The sequence below is a fragment of the Aplysia californica genome, unplaced genomic scaffold (genome assembly GCF_000002075.1).
Source record: "Aplysia californica isolate F4 #8 unplaced genomic scaffold, AplCal3.0 scaffold00252, whole genome shotgun sequence".
In the NCBI taxonomy this organism is placed as follows: Eukaryota; Metazoa; Mollusca; class Gastropoda; order Aplysiida; family Aplysiidae; genus Aplysia; species Aplysia californica.
In genome coordinates this window covers 314,498-329,368 of record NW_004797522.1, presented here as the reverse complement: position 1 = coordinate 329,368, position 14,871 = coordinate 314,498, and the positions used below count along the sequence as shown (strand labels likewise).

At 39.7% G+C, this 14,871-nt stretch overlaps 1 protein-coding gene across 2 annotated transcripts; it reads left to right on the top strand.

Annotated features, from left to right (window-relative positions):
* Positions 1 to 927: 927 nt before the first annotated feature.
* Positions 928 to 12,677, top strand: LOC101859942 (BCL7-like protein). Of its 2 annotated transcripts, XM_005100570.3 has the most exons (8): positions 931 to 1,210; positions 4,634 to 4,715; positions 5,300 to 5,378; positions 6,317 to 6,331; positions 7,646 to 7,783; positions 8,945 to 9,121; positions 9,674 to 9,733; positions 11,167 to 12,677. In XM_005100570.3, exons 1-8 carry the CDS (start codon positions 1,119 to 1,121, stop codon positions 11,235 to 11,237), a joined length of 714 nt encoding a protein of 237 aa, XP_005100627.1. In that variant the 5' UTR covers positions 931 to 1,118; the 3' UTR covers positions 11,238 to 12,677. The 2 variants fall into 2 exon arrangements, with proteins under 2 accessions (XP_005100628.1, XP_005100627.1); XM_005100571.3 differs by lacking the exon at positions 6,317 to 6,331 and having other exon boundaries at positions 928 to 1,210.
* The last annotated feature ends 2,194 nt before the right edge of the window (positions 12,678 to 14,871 follow it).

Sequence of the window (14,871 nt, the reverse complement as noted above, 5' to 3'; positions counted from 1 at the left end):
GTGTTAAGCGAACTAAAAGTTGGCTAAGATCAATTTGGGTTCATTTATAAATAATAATTGCTTCACACACAAGTGTCACGAGAGCGAGAGACATTATGCATTGGGGTTTATGCTGTTTTTGTCCGAACCTGTATTTTTCTGAAATTCGATTACTGTGGGAAAGCTGGGGATGAGAGGGCATATGATGAGCAAAATAATACGTTCTTTGTATTTTCTCAGTTAAACATAATATAATAAACTGTTTCCCCACAAAACACTATAACCTGTACACACACGTACGCACTCGCACACACACACACACACACACACACACACACATACACACACACACACACACACGACACGCACGCGCGTGCGCGTGTTCCCCCGCGCGCACACTCACAAACACACACACACACACACACACACACACACATATGCACAAACAAACTTCCAAACGTTATGCGGTGCATCACTGCCAACTCCAAACGCTAAAACTTAAAACCATGTTTGCGATAACGTGAAAGAGATTAAATCAGCCAGACATGGACATGAATTAAAATAGGTTGCAATGCAGTTTCTTCCTTTGTGTAAAATATAGCCTATTATAATAATAATAATATTGGCGTCCAGCATACGATTCATATTTTGTTCGCGCTTTAACAATGTAATTAAACGCTTCTGCTAATTGTCTACTAAAGAGTATAACTACGGGGTGCCACGCGGGCTGGATCGGGCCGATCGCCCGACTTTAAGTCGCCTGAAACTGAAAACAAACACGTTTAGGGGAAATTTCATAATGTACATTTTTGTGATAGGCCAAGACACCGAGAAAGCCTAGGCCTAGGCCAAGGAGATTAAAAGTAAGTTCTAAACTCCTTGGCCTAGGCCTATTCAGAGTGAAAAAAAAAAAATTGTTTGAGGCGGTTTTTTAAATCAAACGGTGGCGGGTTTTCGACCTGGCAACCACTTAGCGTGCTGGCCTGGCATGTTGCGGTGGTGTCGTGTGGTGTGTAGTGTAGTGTAGAGATCCAGCGTTTGACTGGTTTTGTGGAGATTAGCCCAAAACTTTGTGTCGAAATTAATCCGGTGACCAACTGAAAGGGAATATTTACGTCTTGGTCTTTAATATCGTCCACATGCTATCACGTTCAGGCCGGGCTGAGACCCGAAGTCGGGCGAAAGAGGATATCAAACGGGTTATCAATGCCATTGATCGAGTTCGGAAATGGTAAGACGAATCCTTTCTTTGTGTTCACGTTCGTAGGCTGGGGAGTTTTGATGCTAGATCTAGATCTAGGCTTTATTTAGAAAGAAAGACCTGTTATTGTTGTTGTTGTTGTTGCATTACTGGCAGTCAGAAAGTGTCATCACCAGTCTGTATTTGTGTTAGATCTAGAAATCTAGATTCTAGATCTAAGTTGTTTTTTCGTTTCTCATCTTCATACTTACACGTATCGTTTTGTTTACTTGTGACCGCTTGTCACCATTTTGTCTGTGGAATTGATCCTGTAATCATACTGAAGTGTCTTTAGGCCATTTCCAAAGGGGTGACATTAGCATATTCTTATACACAGTAGAATTGTAAATGGGCTGATTCATCATTCAATGTCATTCTCATACCTGTACCTCATGAACTGCTACCGGGGAAATGCTGCTTTTTCTTTCACCCACCCCTATACTACTAGATCTATACTATTCTCACGCTGATGAACTATAGTAGCGCAGTTGTAGGGTCTCTCACCCGGGATGAGAGGGCGAGCCTTTTGGCTATTCTCACCCGATGTGCGTTCGCTGTGATTCCTTAAAGTTGATTTTGGACCTCCTTTTTGTCTCACCCGGGTATTCCGCCTTTTGGCATAGGAAGTGGTTATTCTCTCTCCGGGTGAGAATAACCAATGTCTCGCTATTCTCACCCCCTCCCTTGTTTTTACCGGAAATGACCCAAGAGGGATCAGGGCTGAGGTTACCTAGGCTGATGCTCCAAAGGATCGTGTTGGTGTCCGAACAGAGAAAGAGATCTCTAGATATATGATCATGATCTAGATCTAGATAGATCTAGATCTATCTAGTCACAGTCTACTTACTTTTTTTAACTTTTTACTTTTTCATCCTCTATTGCCGTCACAAGCATCGAGGGGAGATGCAGTTTTCTATGGTAGGCCAGCTCCGCAGCTCTTTCAGTCGTGATGTTATGTTTTTTCAGGGTTTCCTTGACACCCTCGGTCCACCTTTTGGTCTAATTGGAGCCAAATCCCAGAAATTTGGCTCTTGGGGATCGCGTCTGGCCTTGAGAATTTCATTTGGCTCTCTAGCTTTTTTTTTGGCTCCAAACTCCAAATGTTCAAGAAGAAGGAAGGGGACAGAAGAGGCAAGAAAAAAAATGAAAGTGAAGAAAAGAGCTTGGATTACTTCATAAAATTATATTAGTTAACAACACGATTTAACACCCTTGCCCATTTGGTCTGAATAATTTACAACCCTTCAACCGTCATGCAAGAGCATACATTTTAGGAAGTGGCTATTCTCACCCGGGGTGAGAATAGAAAAACGATCGACCTCTCACCCCGGGTGAGACAAGACTTGCCTCCGAAGGCTATTCTCATCCGGTGTGAAACAAGACCTGTTTTTCCTAATTTTGGAATACTTTCTATCGTTGTAGATGATCAAATGTCAAATGGATAAAGGCAAAGAAAAGATTACGTTATAGCACAAAAGTAAGCTAATTTTATCGACTTCAAAGATGCTATGGCTATTCCACTTTTCGAATCGAGCCGAACTACGGGGGTCGCCATTTTGTTTTGCCTGGAAGTTCTCGCGCTACTCCTCTCTCTTACTCTTTCTCTCTCTCTCTCTCCACTGCCCACAGACAAAATTGTACGCTATTAGTTTTAGTAGGCTAACAGTAGTAATGGAAGTCGTTTGTTCACGGCACAGAATTCTGCAATTTTTCTGTTATCACAGTGTAGAATTCTGTGGTTTAGGGTGAACGCAAAATTGGTTGGCCTAGATCTAGGCTATAACGGTGAACGCCCACCGGGTGAGAATAGCCAAAAGACTCGCCTGCGCTATTCTCACCCGGGGTGAGAATAGAGGTGACCTACATTTTAATAGTCTCGTGCTCGTGTCTCGTTACGTTCATCCATTTTTCGCCTCTCCAGTAAAAAAAAAAGGCTCACTACCAACGCTACTGAGCGGGATGTGGGACCGGCCGCCGGCCAAGCCATTCGTTGTTTACGCTCTCTAGCTATTCCTTGAACCATTTAATTAATTACGTATTGTATGCAGCCAGAGAGGCCTGCCATCGCGAGTGTGTAAACAACGAATGGTCTGGCCGGCGGCCGGTCCCACATCCTGCTCAGTAGCGTTGACAGTGGGCCTTTTTTTTACTGGAGAGGCGAAAAATGTTTACATTATATTATTATTCGTTCCCAACCACATGCGGTAAGCCACCAAGGGCGTAGGTTATTTAATCGACCTGCGAGAGGTCAGGGTGGAGTCCTCGCCTCATGCCCACACCAGGGTGGGAGCTATTCTCACCCAGGTGAAGGGGGGTGAAAATAGCGAGACATGGGTTATTCTCACCCCGGGTGAGAATAGCGAGACATGGGTTATTCTCATCCGGGGTGAGAATAAAGGTGGCATTTGGCAAAGGCTCACCTGTGTAAACAAACGTTCCAGTGCTCTTGTATTGAAAGCGTGCAAGTTTGTATGTGGGCAGTGAGAGAAAGAGGGGGGCAGTGGGGGGGAGAAAGAGAGGAGTAGCCTAGATCTAGCGAGAACTTCCGGGCAAAACCATATGGCAACCGGTGTAGTTTGGCTCGATTTGAAAACTGAAATAGCCGCAGCATCTTTGTCGATGCCCAATTTAGTTTACTTTGTACTATTATAACATAATTTTTTCCTTTGATTTTGTCAATTTGATCATCCACAATGATAGAAAGTTTAGAAATTAGGAAAAACAGGTCTTGTTTCACACTGGGTGAGAATAGCCAACAATGGCAAGTCTCACCCGGGGTGAGAGGTCGATCGTATTTTTATTCTCACCCCGGGTGAATAACTTCCAAAATGCTTACTAACTCTATCGTCTTTTTTCCTCTTTCTTTTGTCTGTTTGTCACACTCTTGTGACCCGCTATTTCTGGGATGCCTTGATTGTCGAAGCAGACTTTGTGCTGTTGAAGCTAGAGAGATGAGCAGAGTTCCCTAAGTAAGCCTGATTCCCTGTAAGGACTTCCCTGTTGACATCCACCCCTTGGCGCTCATATTATCGTGTTTGCAGTTTCGAGCACCGTAAAAAATTGATACTACTGTTTCTGTCATTTTTATCATTGCATCTTACTCGGGCAGTCTTGTTTTAAATTTTTATAATTGTTTACTCATCTAATTCTAGTACTAGTTGACCTGTGTTTGAAGACTGAATGGTAAATTTTTACTTTCTTTCCCAAAGGCAGGCTATACACAGGGATATAATCATCATATTATAATGCGCTGCTTTTTTGGTAAATTTTGGGGGTCAAACGGCCATTTTTGTTGTTGCTGTTCCAGTCTGGCCACTAACACTGTTGCAAATCAATTAGGCCAATGCCCATCTGTGTGTGCTATGGCTGTTTATTTGAACACATTTTAGCATATATGTCTTTTTTCATCCTCAGGGAAAAGAAATGGGTGACGATTGGTGACACATCTGTAACAGTTTTGAAATGGGTTCCAATTACAGCTCAGGAAAATCCAGGGGTATGCCTCAACCCCCCCCCCCGAATACTTTCATCGTTATTATTTCAAAGGGAATATAATTTTTATTGATTATACTCCCTTTCACTTTCCACTTAGATTTTATAACATATTTTGATGAAAAGAGAGAAAGGACAAATTATATACAGAGTACAAAATTAAAATGTTCAATCTATGTTTAGAATATAATGTTGTACCATGAAACTTGTAACTTTTGTTTAAAGTTTTATTGCCAACTAGTAGACTTTGGTTAGGGTCGCTAAATCAGCGTCCACGAGTAACGAATGGTTCGCTGATAATACTCGCAAATGAACAGATGAAATAATGAACCGTCCACTTGTGAAGATTTGTTTGCTGCACTTCAGGCGCAGAGCCACGATTAATGAACCGGGTCATCCATTTGCCCCAGCTAGTGTTATTTTTCTAACCATACCTGAACTTATTTTTTGCTCCTTTGTTTTTTAAAAACCATCCTGCTTTGAGTTATTGAATTGAAAACTGGATCAAATTGGCAAAGAAATGTGTAGAAAAATATTGTAACACTGTTGGGTAAAAGGACTTGATTACAATTTCTTTCCCATTTTTAGGCTCTAAGAAAGGTGCCTGGAGTAAAGACCAAGACATACTCAAAAGCTCGTGTAGAAAAAGAACGTGAGCTGTATACTGGTGGGTATCTTTCACTTTCACCCCATTTAGAAAAAGATTGTTGTTGAAATTGGTTTTGTAATTTGTATGATCATCATGTGCATTTCTCATAATTATTGTGTTGTTTAAATTTATCGTTGATGTCTTGTATCATAATTTAATTTAAGTACCAGTGTGATATATTGTACTTTTGATTAATTGATGTTAAACATTTTTCTCTTTTTTTATAAGTGGAGAGTGCATTGTTTTCTTCTGAACAGTGTTATTATCATAAAAGTGTATTTTACCGGGGCTATCTTATTTTGTGAATCCAGCCATTGTGAAGAGTCAATGGCGTGCAATGTGACTGAGTATATCACAGCGCTCTTTTAATGTATGGTTGTGTGTGAAAAGTAGACTGTGCCAAGGTTCCTATAAAATTTGTATCCTGTAATGTCAAAAACATGATGAGAAATCATTTCAGATTTGAATTTAGTTATATATATCTGTTAATTTTTGTTATTGATACCGCGATAAACAAGTTTGGACTTTCTATTCTACGTCAGGATGATAGTTTTACAGTTCTTTCTTGTTTGTTCTATTTCTAGTGTGGTTTCGGTGTCTGGTCTCTGAAAAATGTTGATCTAATATATGTACGTCCATCTCAAGGATACAACATCGGACCGAAAGTGACTGGTGTCAAATCCACTATCTTTTTATCATGAGAATCAAAACAGCTTGACCATTTTTATTTGCTCCCTCACACCAGATCGTATTACTTCTTCTTCTTTATAATACACTGATTTCTGTTTTCTATTTTGGCAATAAATATTAATTTGGAGTAAAGAATTAAAGTGATCAGTCTTGCAGAGAATAATCACAGTAATTTGAATGTGTTAAGTAAGTTCATACAATGTTGGAAAAGGGAGGTACGGGTTTGGCCGTATGTTGACTCCATTTTCCCATTTACTTCCCATCAGATTCGCTGTCTCAAGGTAAAACATGTTTATATCTCTCATTTGCTTTCAATGACCCTTTTGCATGCTCAAGATAAATTTGCAATATTAAAAAATCTGTGCCTTGATACTCTAGGCATGACTTCCACTTCTACCTCTAACTGAAAATTTATTTAGTTGCGTTCAACAATTTCAACAGTAACTAATCTGTTGTTATTTTTCCTTCTAGATCTCTGTACTGTAGTTTTCCCTGAAAATGTTGCTGTCATATTACTATCATTTGCCTTAAATATTAGACCTCCTTCAGTAGTTTTTCAGGACGACTTTTATTAACCTGCATGTCTGTTTTTTGATTAATGAAAAATGGCTTTTTATCTAAAGATACTTTGACAAGATTGGCTCAGAAATATTGACATTCATGTTATAGCTTTAGTGCCCCTTTCTGTGAAGTAAGCTTTTTTAAAAGAGGTGGTATCTTTTAATTTAAAGTCCATCTCCGATGAAAATCAAGCAGTGCTGTGAACTGTGGTGAATGCAACCAACTTGTGTTTCGCCCTCTCATATGACCTTATGCAGAGCAGCTGCAAGTGCCGTAAAACTTTTACTAAACAAACTGCGTCTCCGATAGGACTGGAGCCAGATGGGTGGAGAACCCTGAAAACTCCAAAACAACCCAAGTTCAGAATGCCCTGTTGGGGATTTGAACCAGACCACCTGCTCCGCAGTCCAGCCTGACACCAGCTGAACTAACAGTGTGCCTGCTCAGAAACAGGAGAATGGTGTGTCTGATGAATGCCCCGAGCAGTTATTTGAGGATAATTGTAATAAAAGTGGCAATGGGAAACTCAACTCTTTGTCACTAGAGGATACACATGCTGAATATGAGATTGGAAAGAGAAGTGGATGTACCCTTTATACTGTCCAAATTTTCCAAGTTTTTTCAGTTCCCTTATTTCATTACTTTCTCATCTTGACAAGATGTGTTGCACTTGTGCCACTGCGGCTAAAGGGATCACTGTAATAACTGACAGTCATTACATTTTGGCAATCCAAATGTTTACGATTTTACTTCTGAGTCTGAATTTCTGGCCAAATTAATTTTGCCCGAAATCTTTTTGAGGAAACTTTATAGGGCTGGATAAATTATTGTTCTACAGTTGAACACATCTGAGTCTTGGTACGCTTTATAATAGTAACATTTACATACGTGAATAGATCAGTCAGTGTAATTGTATTGATATGTTTCTTCTCCTGAGTTTCAAAATAGTCTGACCATTTGGTCACTAATGCCATGGCTTATTATTACTAGGTATACTGATTTTAATTTGGGCCTGTTTTGTTTTACTTTTCAAGCCGAGGCAGACGCCCAGCTGCGGGCTGGTTCCCCGTCCAACAGCAACACTAACCTGTCATCTGCCAGCAGCCCGTCCTCCAAGACACAGCACAGCAATGGGGACAAGCATAAGTCAGGGGTGGTCAGGAACAGCAGCGGTGAGTGACAAGTTAAAAAAGAAAGAAACCAAACAAACTACAGTCAAACCTTTGTTGAGGAGAAAAGTGGTCATCTTGGACATATCGCTACCCTAGAATTGAAAAGTTCTATCAGCTCAGTCCCTAGTTTTGGGAAATTTGTTGACATGTTACTTAAAATGGCCTACAAAAATTTCCGACAGAACTTTGTAATTCTAATGTAGTGATATGGACCTCTTGGACAATGTCGTTTTACTATGGGGGAAAAAAACTGCAAGCAGGGGAGTGGGAAATGCTTGTTTGTACTGATGGTTGTCTTGGACAGGGGGTGGTTAGAGCAGGTTTGACTGCATGGAGTTGTGTTTGGGTTTTTTCGCTGGTCAGACTTGAATCTCGTGTACCGCATTCCTGGGTTGTAATCTGGTCAAACTATGTTGAGAATGTGGGCTCATGCTTGGGTGTATTGGTTTACATTTGATTCTGCTACTCTGGTTTCTTTTATATTCTTTTATATTCTTTTATATTCCGCATGTGTTTTGGTTGAACATGTTTCTGGATCATATGAATGGGCAAACAGCACAAGCTACTGGTCTCACAATGCTGTGGAAATAGGAAAGTGTGGAAATTTGTTTACTGTTTAACTTTTTTTTTTTTTTTTTTTTTTCAATTCACTGGCTGCCAACACGGACGGACGTTGCATCGGGAGGTCAAGACACACCCGAGAAATGCTGAAGCTGTAGAAATTTTGTCACCTATTTTGTGTAGTTTTTGCTCTTGTCATCTTAGCTTGTTGGTTCATTTTTATCAAATATTTTGATATTTAAGGTGCTGTTTAGTGGGTGGTTGGCGGGTGCTCTGGTGTGGTTTGCTCCTTCTTTCCTCTAAACAGCTATCGTCCTTATCTCTCCTCCTTCTTTTTTACGTTTGTTGTTACTCTCTTGTAACACCTCTAATCTTCGGCACTTATATGACCTTATTGTGTTGCAAGTGCCGTAAAACTCTTTACTAAAACTTAACTAAAAAGGTGCTGTTTTTCCTTTTTCTTCTTTTTCTTGAATTTGTTGGGGTTTTCAAGACTCCTGATTTTTGCTCCCCAAACCCCAATTTTGAGGAAAGCTCCTATTTCTGTTCATGGAGTGGTTTACAGGACTGCTTTTGCTATAGGTTGTTCTGTTTTCCCAGGTTCTGTGGTGTACACGGAAGAGACGACTCAGCAGTCTGTGGGCTCGTACTGCTCAGAAAACCTGAACGAGGACTCCAACATGTCCTTCCCCGACCAGAGCGAGAACAGCCCGCACAACGAGAACACGAACGAGTTCTCTCACGACAGTAACGATGTCTATCCCGAGATGAGAGTTGGTAAGGGAGAGAGTGGAATTTTTTAGTTTTCATTCTGAAAATTTTTTTCTCTTTGTCTGTCTGTCTGTCTCTCTGTCTGTCTGTCTGTCTGTCTGTCTGTCTGTCTGTCTGTCTGTCTGTTTGTTTCTGTCTCCCTCTCTCTCTCTCCCTCTCTCTCTCTCTCTCCCTCTCTCTCTTTCTCTCTCTCCCTCCCTCCCTTCCAGTCCCTACCTTCGTTTCTTTAACTGGAGAAGGTTTTTGTTCTGCACATTTCAAAGTTGTAATAAAGTTATGATATTAATTGTGTCATTTTAACTTTATTTTATGAAGAGCATATGTAATATATATGATTATGACAGATAAATGGTTAAACCACTGAAAGATTATTCTTGTGATCAGGTATTCATTATACTGTGACAAGATTATTTTGGATTTCAAAATTGTGTTTCGTTTCGCTGTCTAGTCAGATCTTGTTTTATTTGACAAGATGACCATAATGTTTTCGTTTTAGGAGCTGGTTTTGCTGCTTTAATTTGTTTTTGATTTTAAAAAAAGAATGTATTTATGTTTCAGCTATGAGCATGGTGAGAGAAGAAGAGAGTGGAAAACCGGACCCTCCTGAAGAAAGTAATGGTAAGTGCTGAAGCAGTGCCAAAATAGTCTGGGTTTCTTCGGGATATAGTAAAAGGAAAAAATATATGTCTATCTAAGCCAGCACTACAATAGTATAGCTGGCTTAGATAGACTTTTTTGTTTGTGTACGTTTTAGATGTGTTCTGGAAAAAATTATCTCTGGTACTGATTTAACACCCCCCAAACACTGATTGACTGTTATGGTGTGAATGGCTGAATGGCATTCACTGTGCTCCTCTTTTATTTTACCCTTTGAACGCAAAAGCTCGCTTTAATAGGATAGATCTAATGTTCCTGTGCTCCAAAATCCTGCTTTTGAGGGATTGACAAAACCCTTTCTTTGCTTTTCTGTTTCTCTTTAGTGAGAATGAAATAAGCTATTTAGTGTCAGATTCGAGCAGGAAGTAATTTAGAGTTTGTGTTGTGAACTTTGAAGGAAATAAGTGTTTGAAGCTGTTTTGTGGGTGGTTGGCAGGTGCTGTGGTGTGGTTTGCTCCTTCATTCCTATCAAACATCTATTGTCCCTATTCTTATTTTTTTGTGTTTGTTACTCGCTTGTAACACCCCCAATAGTCAGCACTTACATAATCTACTTGTGTCGCAAGTACCGTAAAACACTACAACAAAAAAACAAAGCTGTTTCTGAAGTTTTTGATGAGCTTCTTCAGTCCCAGCCATCAACATGAGGGATGGGTGCTCAGATTGGGGGGTCATAATCGGTTCAGGAACTTAACATTTTCCACCCACGCAGCATGCTGAAGAGAGCAACACTTACCCCCACGGACCAGGATACAGGTGCGGTACACACTATATCACACCATTGCCGATCGGCGTCCCGTGGGGAAAATGGATGGCTTCTTACCGTCGCCGATCTGCCTCCCGTGGGGGCAAAGTGTTATGGTTCAGAGAGTTAAAATTTATAGTAAGTTTCAATGGGATTGATATGAGGCTTATATTGCTACCCCAGAATTACAAACTTCTATCTGCTCAGTACCTAGTTTTGAGAAATTTGACGTCAGAAATTGAGAGTTTCACAATATGTCAAGCTTTTTCAAATGCAATTCCTTGAATATCTTGATAACAACTCCGAATAATATTTTGATTTTGATAGAGCCGATAGATTTGGTTTTTGACCTCATGGTCGTAGTTACTCAAAATAGCCAAAAATGTCAAATAGAACTTTGTAATTCTGAGGTATTTCAGTCAGCAGGTCAAAATTAGATTGTTTTTCCTTTAAATAGCTTATTCTTTCACAGTCGTCCATTATCTTACTCCTTCTTTTCTTTCCCTCTGTTGTTTCTGTCTGTCTGGCTGCTTCTTCCCTGCACTATAAGACTGTTATTGTGTCAGTGTGGCTTTTCCCCACCCAAATAAATAATAAACAAATAAACAAACAACACATACATGGCTATCGTTCTACTGTGTGTTTGCAGACGGAGGTCCACCAGAGCTGGAACCAGAATCCGACGAACCATTGGCCAAGAAACAAAGAACAGGATCATAATGGAGGTTTCATCTTCTGGTTATTATCATCATCAATCAAATGTGGACCATTTCTTTATGTCATTCACTGGAAAGCTATTAATGAAATTTGAACCGACCCAATGTGTTTTTGTTAGTGGGGGCACACTGTACTTGAGTGTCTTCTGTTGTGTACGTTTGTGTAAGTGGGTACCATGGCGACCTTTGATTTCAGAAAGTGCAGAGTTGACCTACAAGGTCTTCATCTATTTATAGTCTGTCCTATTTTTACGCGTTGTTGGTACCAATGTATGTATTACAGACCTACCAAGTACTCTGATAAAACTAGAGCTTACCAATGTATTTTTGCTGTTCATAGAGCCCAATTTGGATTTGCAAGAAATCCAATTTTTTTCTTTTTTTTTTCCTGAATTCCATTTCAATCAGTCATATGCAACTTGTCATAAATGACATGAAAATACTTCTAGTTTATTTCTATATTTATTTATAACATTTGCGTAACTTATCACCGTAAATGATGTGAAAATACACATTTTTATGTCAGTGTGTAATTTAATAATGCACGTTTTTTCTGCTACAGTCTGTTACATAATCTTAAAGAGTTCTGGAGACTCCAATTCCCCCCCCCCCCCCCCCCCGCCTGCCTTCCTAATTTTTTTGGGAGGATTTTGAAGAAACTTTTTTTTATCATGGAGTAGTTGATAGGCCTGATAATATGTAAAAATGTACTTGAGTGGACTCAAATGACATTGGGATCAGGAATGTGGCAAAGATGAAGTAGGGGAGTTTTGTTTTTTTGTGTTTTGACAATTCAAATGTATGAACTTTAATTTCTTGTCTTCATTTTGTGTGGTAGCGGTTAGTTGTATTACTAATTAATGGCCCTACTGGTTTTGTGGGTTTTTTGTTTAGTTTTTCAAGTTGAGGAAACTCACAAAGACAGTTAATTAATGAAATATTGTTATAGTGTTTGAATTTACAAATGCTATAAATTGTCTTTGTAACTGCTTAGAATAAAAAAAGGTCTAGATGTTATTTCTGATTCAATTTGGCTTGATTTTGCTGTTAAACAGTAGATGGGGTGCTTTTTAAAATTTGTCATTCGTTACAGAAAAATTTTTCCATGATTTAGATTGGTGATGGGCTGAATTCTATGATCTCTCTTAGAAATGTTAACACGATAATAGATATTTTTTGGTTGCTCTCACTGGGCAGGGGAATTGTTTGTATTATATAGTGCTATGAATTTGGACAAGTTTTGGATCGTTTGGTTTTGTGTCAGAATGGGTATATAGATGAGAGGTTGATGGCTGTTGCAGCATGATGTTATTTTTACCAAATACAGGAACTTGCATATTTTTACCTGAAGATAATTGAGCATTTTTCAAGCTACAAGATGAATTATGAATGTTTGCATGTTGTTATAGTAAAGACTTGCTCAAATAAATTTGAATGTAATGGATTTGTTGGCAAACCGGTAAAATGCACTGAGCCCAAAGAGTAAAATTTTACAGGGAAGAGAGAATGCTGCTTCATTCTTTCAACACTGGTACCTTCCTATTGTATTAATTCATGTGGCAAAGTAGGTCTTTAGAACATGTTGCCAATGCCACAGATTAAAAAACTGCAATTTGAAGAAAAATACAAAACCTTTGGCATAGTACATTTTAACAGCTGGGCGACAATGAATGTTTTCTGAGGTAGTCTTTTTGGCAATGCAGACTTATTCAACTTTTAAAAACCAGAAAAGTGATAGATGATGGATAGTTATTTTTCTTTACATATGTTGAGTGTTCCTTTCATTAGGGACCCAAACTTCCAACACCACCAAATTCTACCGTCCAACCAGCATGAGAGGTGTAAGGCTCAAGACGTTTTGCTATCGGAAAAAATACATTTGATTCTCATTCTATCTTAGATTTTGCATCTCTCTCAACAGCACTGGTTGGCCTTGACAGGGAGGGGTGCAGCAGTCTACATGCTAATTATCTATGTCAGTGCGGGCAGGTGTGTTTAAGCCACTGGCTGGTTTAAGTGATTTTGAATAATCTCACTTCCTGAAGCTGGAGAAAATGTGGTAAAACTAGTTTAAACACTCAATCTCTCAAAAGGGAGACTGTAGCATATAATATCACTCAAGGGCATTTTGTGAGATGGAATTTAAATATGGTAGATCTATTTCTTTCAGCTTGACCAGAAACTATGTTAAGTTTCTACATGAACAGTTTTGTTGTTATGAATTACCAGCTCACCACGGGCCATGTTCATTAAATACTGAGTAGACTCGAGAGACAAAAGTATTAGATAGAAGCTGCTTGCTGGTTGGATCTGGCCCACTGGCCTCAGTTTGTCAATGCCTGACTGCTGTATCTATAGGGGGCATTAAACATTTACCACAGTCAGGACCTAATGTCCAACTGCTGTAGACACTGAGAGGCAGTTGTGGCTGAGGCGTTAAAAATAAATTTGGGAGAGTAAAGAAGTTTTCCTCTGGTGGTTGGAGAGCGCCACTGGTAGGTCCTACTTCTTTACTGTTCCCCCTGTTGCTTCTCTCTGTCTGTCTGTCTGTCTTTTCCCAGCACTAAATGACCTTTATTGTGTCGATGTGCTTTTCTTTGCTCCAACAAACAAGAAATTTTCTTTGTCAAAGATGGTTACACCGACGCTTATGATGTGGTTAGGTCGTTTGCTGTCACACACAGGAGGCCCGAGTTTGATTCCTGAGTAGAGAGAATTTTAATTGAGTATATTGGGGTTTTTTTTGTGTTGGGGTGTTGTACCCGCTCAGCCTGACATGCAGGGTCAGAGGTCTGCCTCCTATATAATAATAATAATAATAATAGATAGCATTTGTATAGCGCATATCCCCGCTCAACAGCAGGCTCTATGCGCTTTACACTATATTATTACCCCAGCAGACCATAGAACACTCCGAAACATTCTCAGCTTCCCGGGAAGCATACAGTGCAAGCAGCCGATTAAGCGCTCAAACACTAACAAACTGACAAGATCTTTCGCTGTCTATAGCCGGGTACCCATTCCCACCTGGGTGAAGTGAGGAAAATTCGTGTAAAGTGCCTTTCCCAAGGACACAACGTCGGGTCCCTGACGGGATTCGAACCCACGACCTTACTGTTGCGAGTCCGAGAGCCTAACCACTAGGCCATCGATGCCACAAATATGACCTAACTTGTGTTGGGGTGTTGTATCCGGCTCAGCCTGACATGCAGGGTCAGAAGTCTGCCTCCTATATGACCTAACTTGTGTCGATAGGGTTGTAAAAACATCTACATAAAAAAAAGATGATTTGTAAATTTCACGCTACTGGTACACCTAATTTAGGCTATAGACTAGAGGATGTGGGCATTGACAGGAGTATAACATTTACTACAAATAGTACAAAACATCATGTTGTGAAAGTTTGTAAAGTTATTAAGTCTAGCACGCACATAGCAAAATCAGCAGGAGGGGTGGAGAATCTTTTCATTATGGTGCACATTTGGCTATGTACGTTTTTTAAATACAAAGGAAAAACATATATTACATATATAATTTTAAAAAACGAATTCGGACCCAAAAATCTGTTTGCTGTGTGCGTGCTAGGAGTATATTATTTTTAGTGTTCAGTTCTGGTATTGTGCTTCTATTTATCATTT

Bases quoted from the DNA above. Each gene is read 5' to 3' on its own strand.
- LOC101859942 (XM_005100570.3), top strand. From the start codon at position 1,119: ATGCTATCACGTTCAGGCCGGGCTGAGACCCGAAGTCGGGCGAAAGAG. The intron at 1,211-4,633 runs GTAAGACGAATC...TTTCATCCTCAG, and splicing joins ATTGATCGAGTTCGGAAATG to GGAAAAGAAATGGGTGACGA. The intron at 9,122-9,673 runs GTAAGGGAGAGA...TTTATGTTTCAG, and splicing joins CTATCCCGAGATGAGAGTTG to CTATGAGCATGGTGAGAGAA.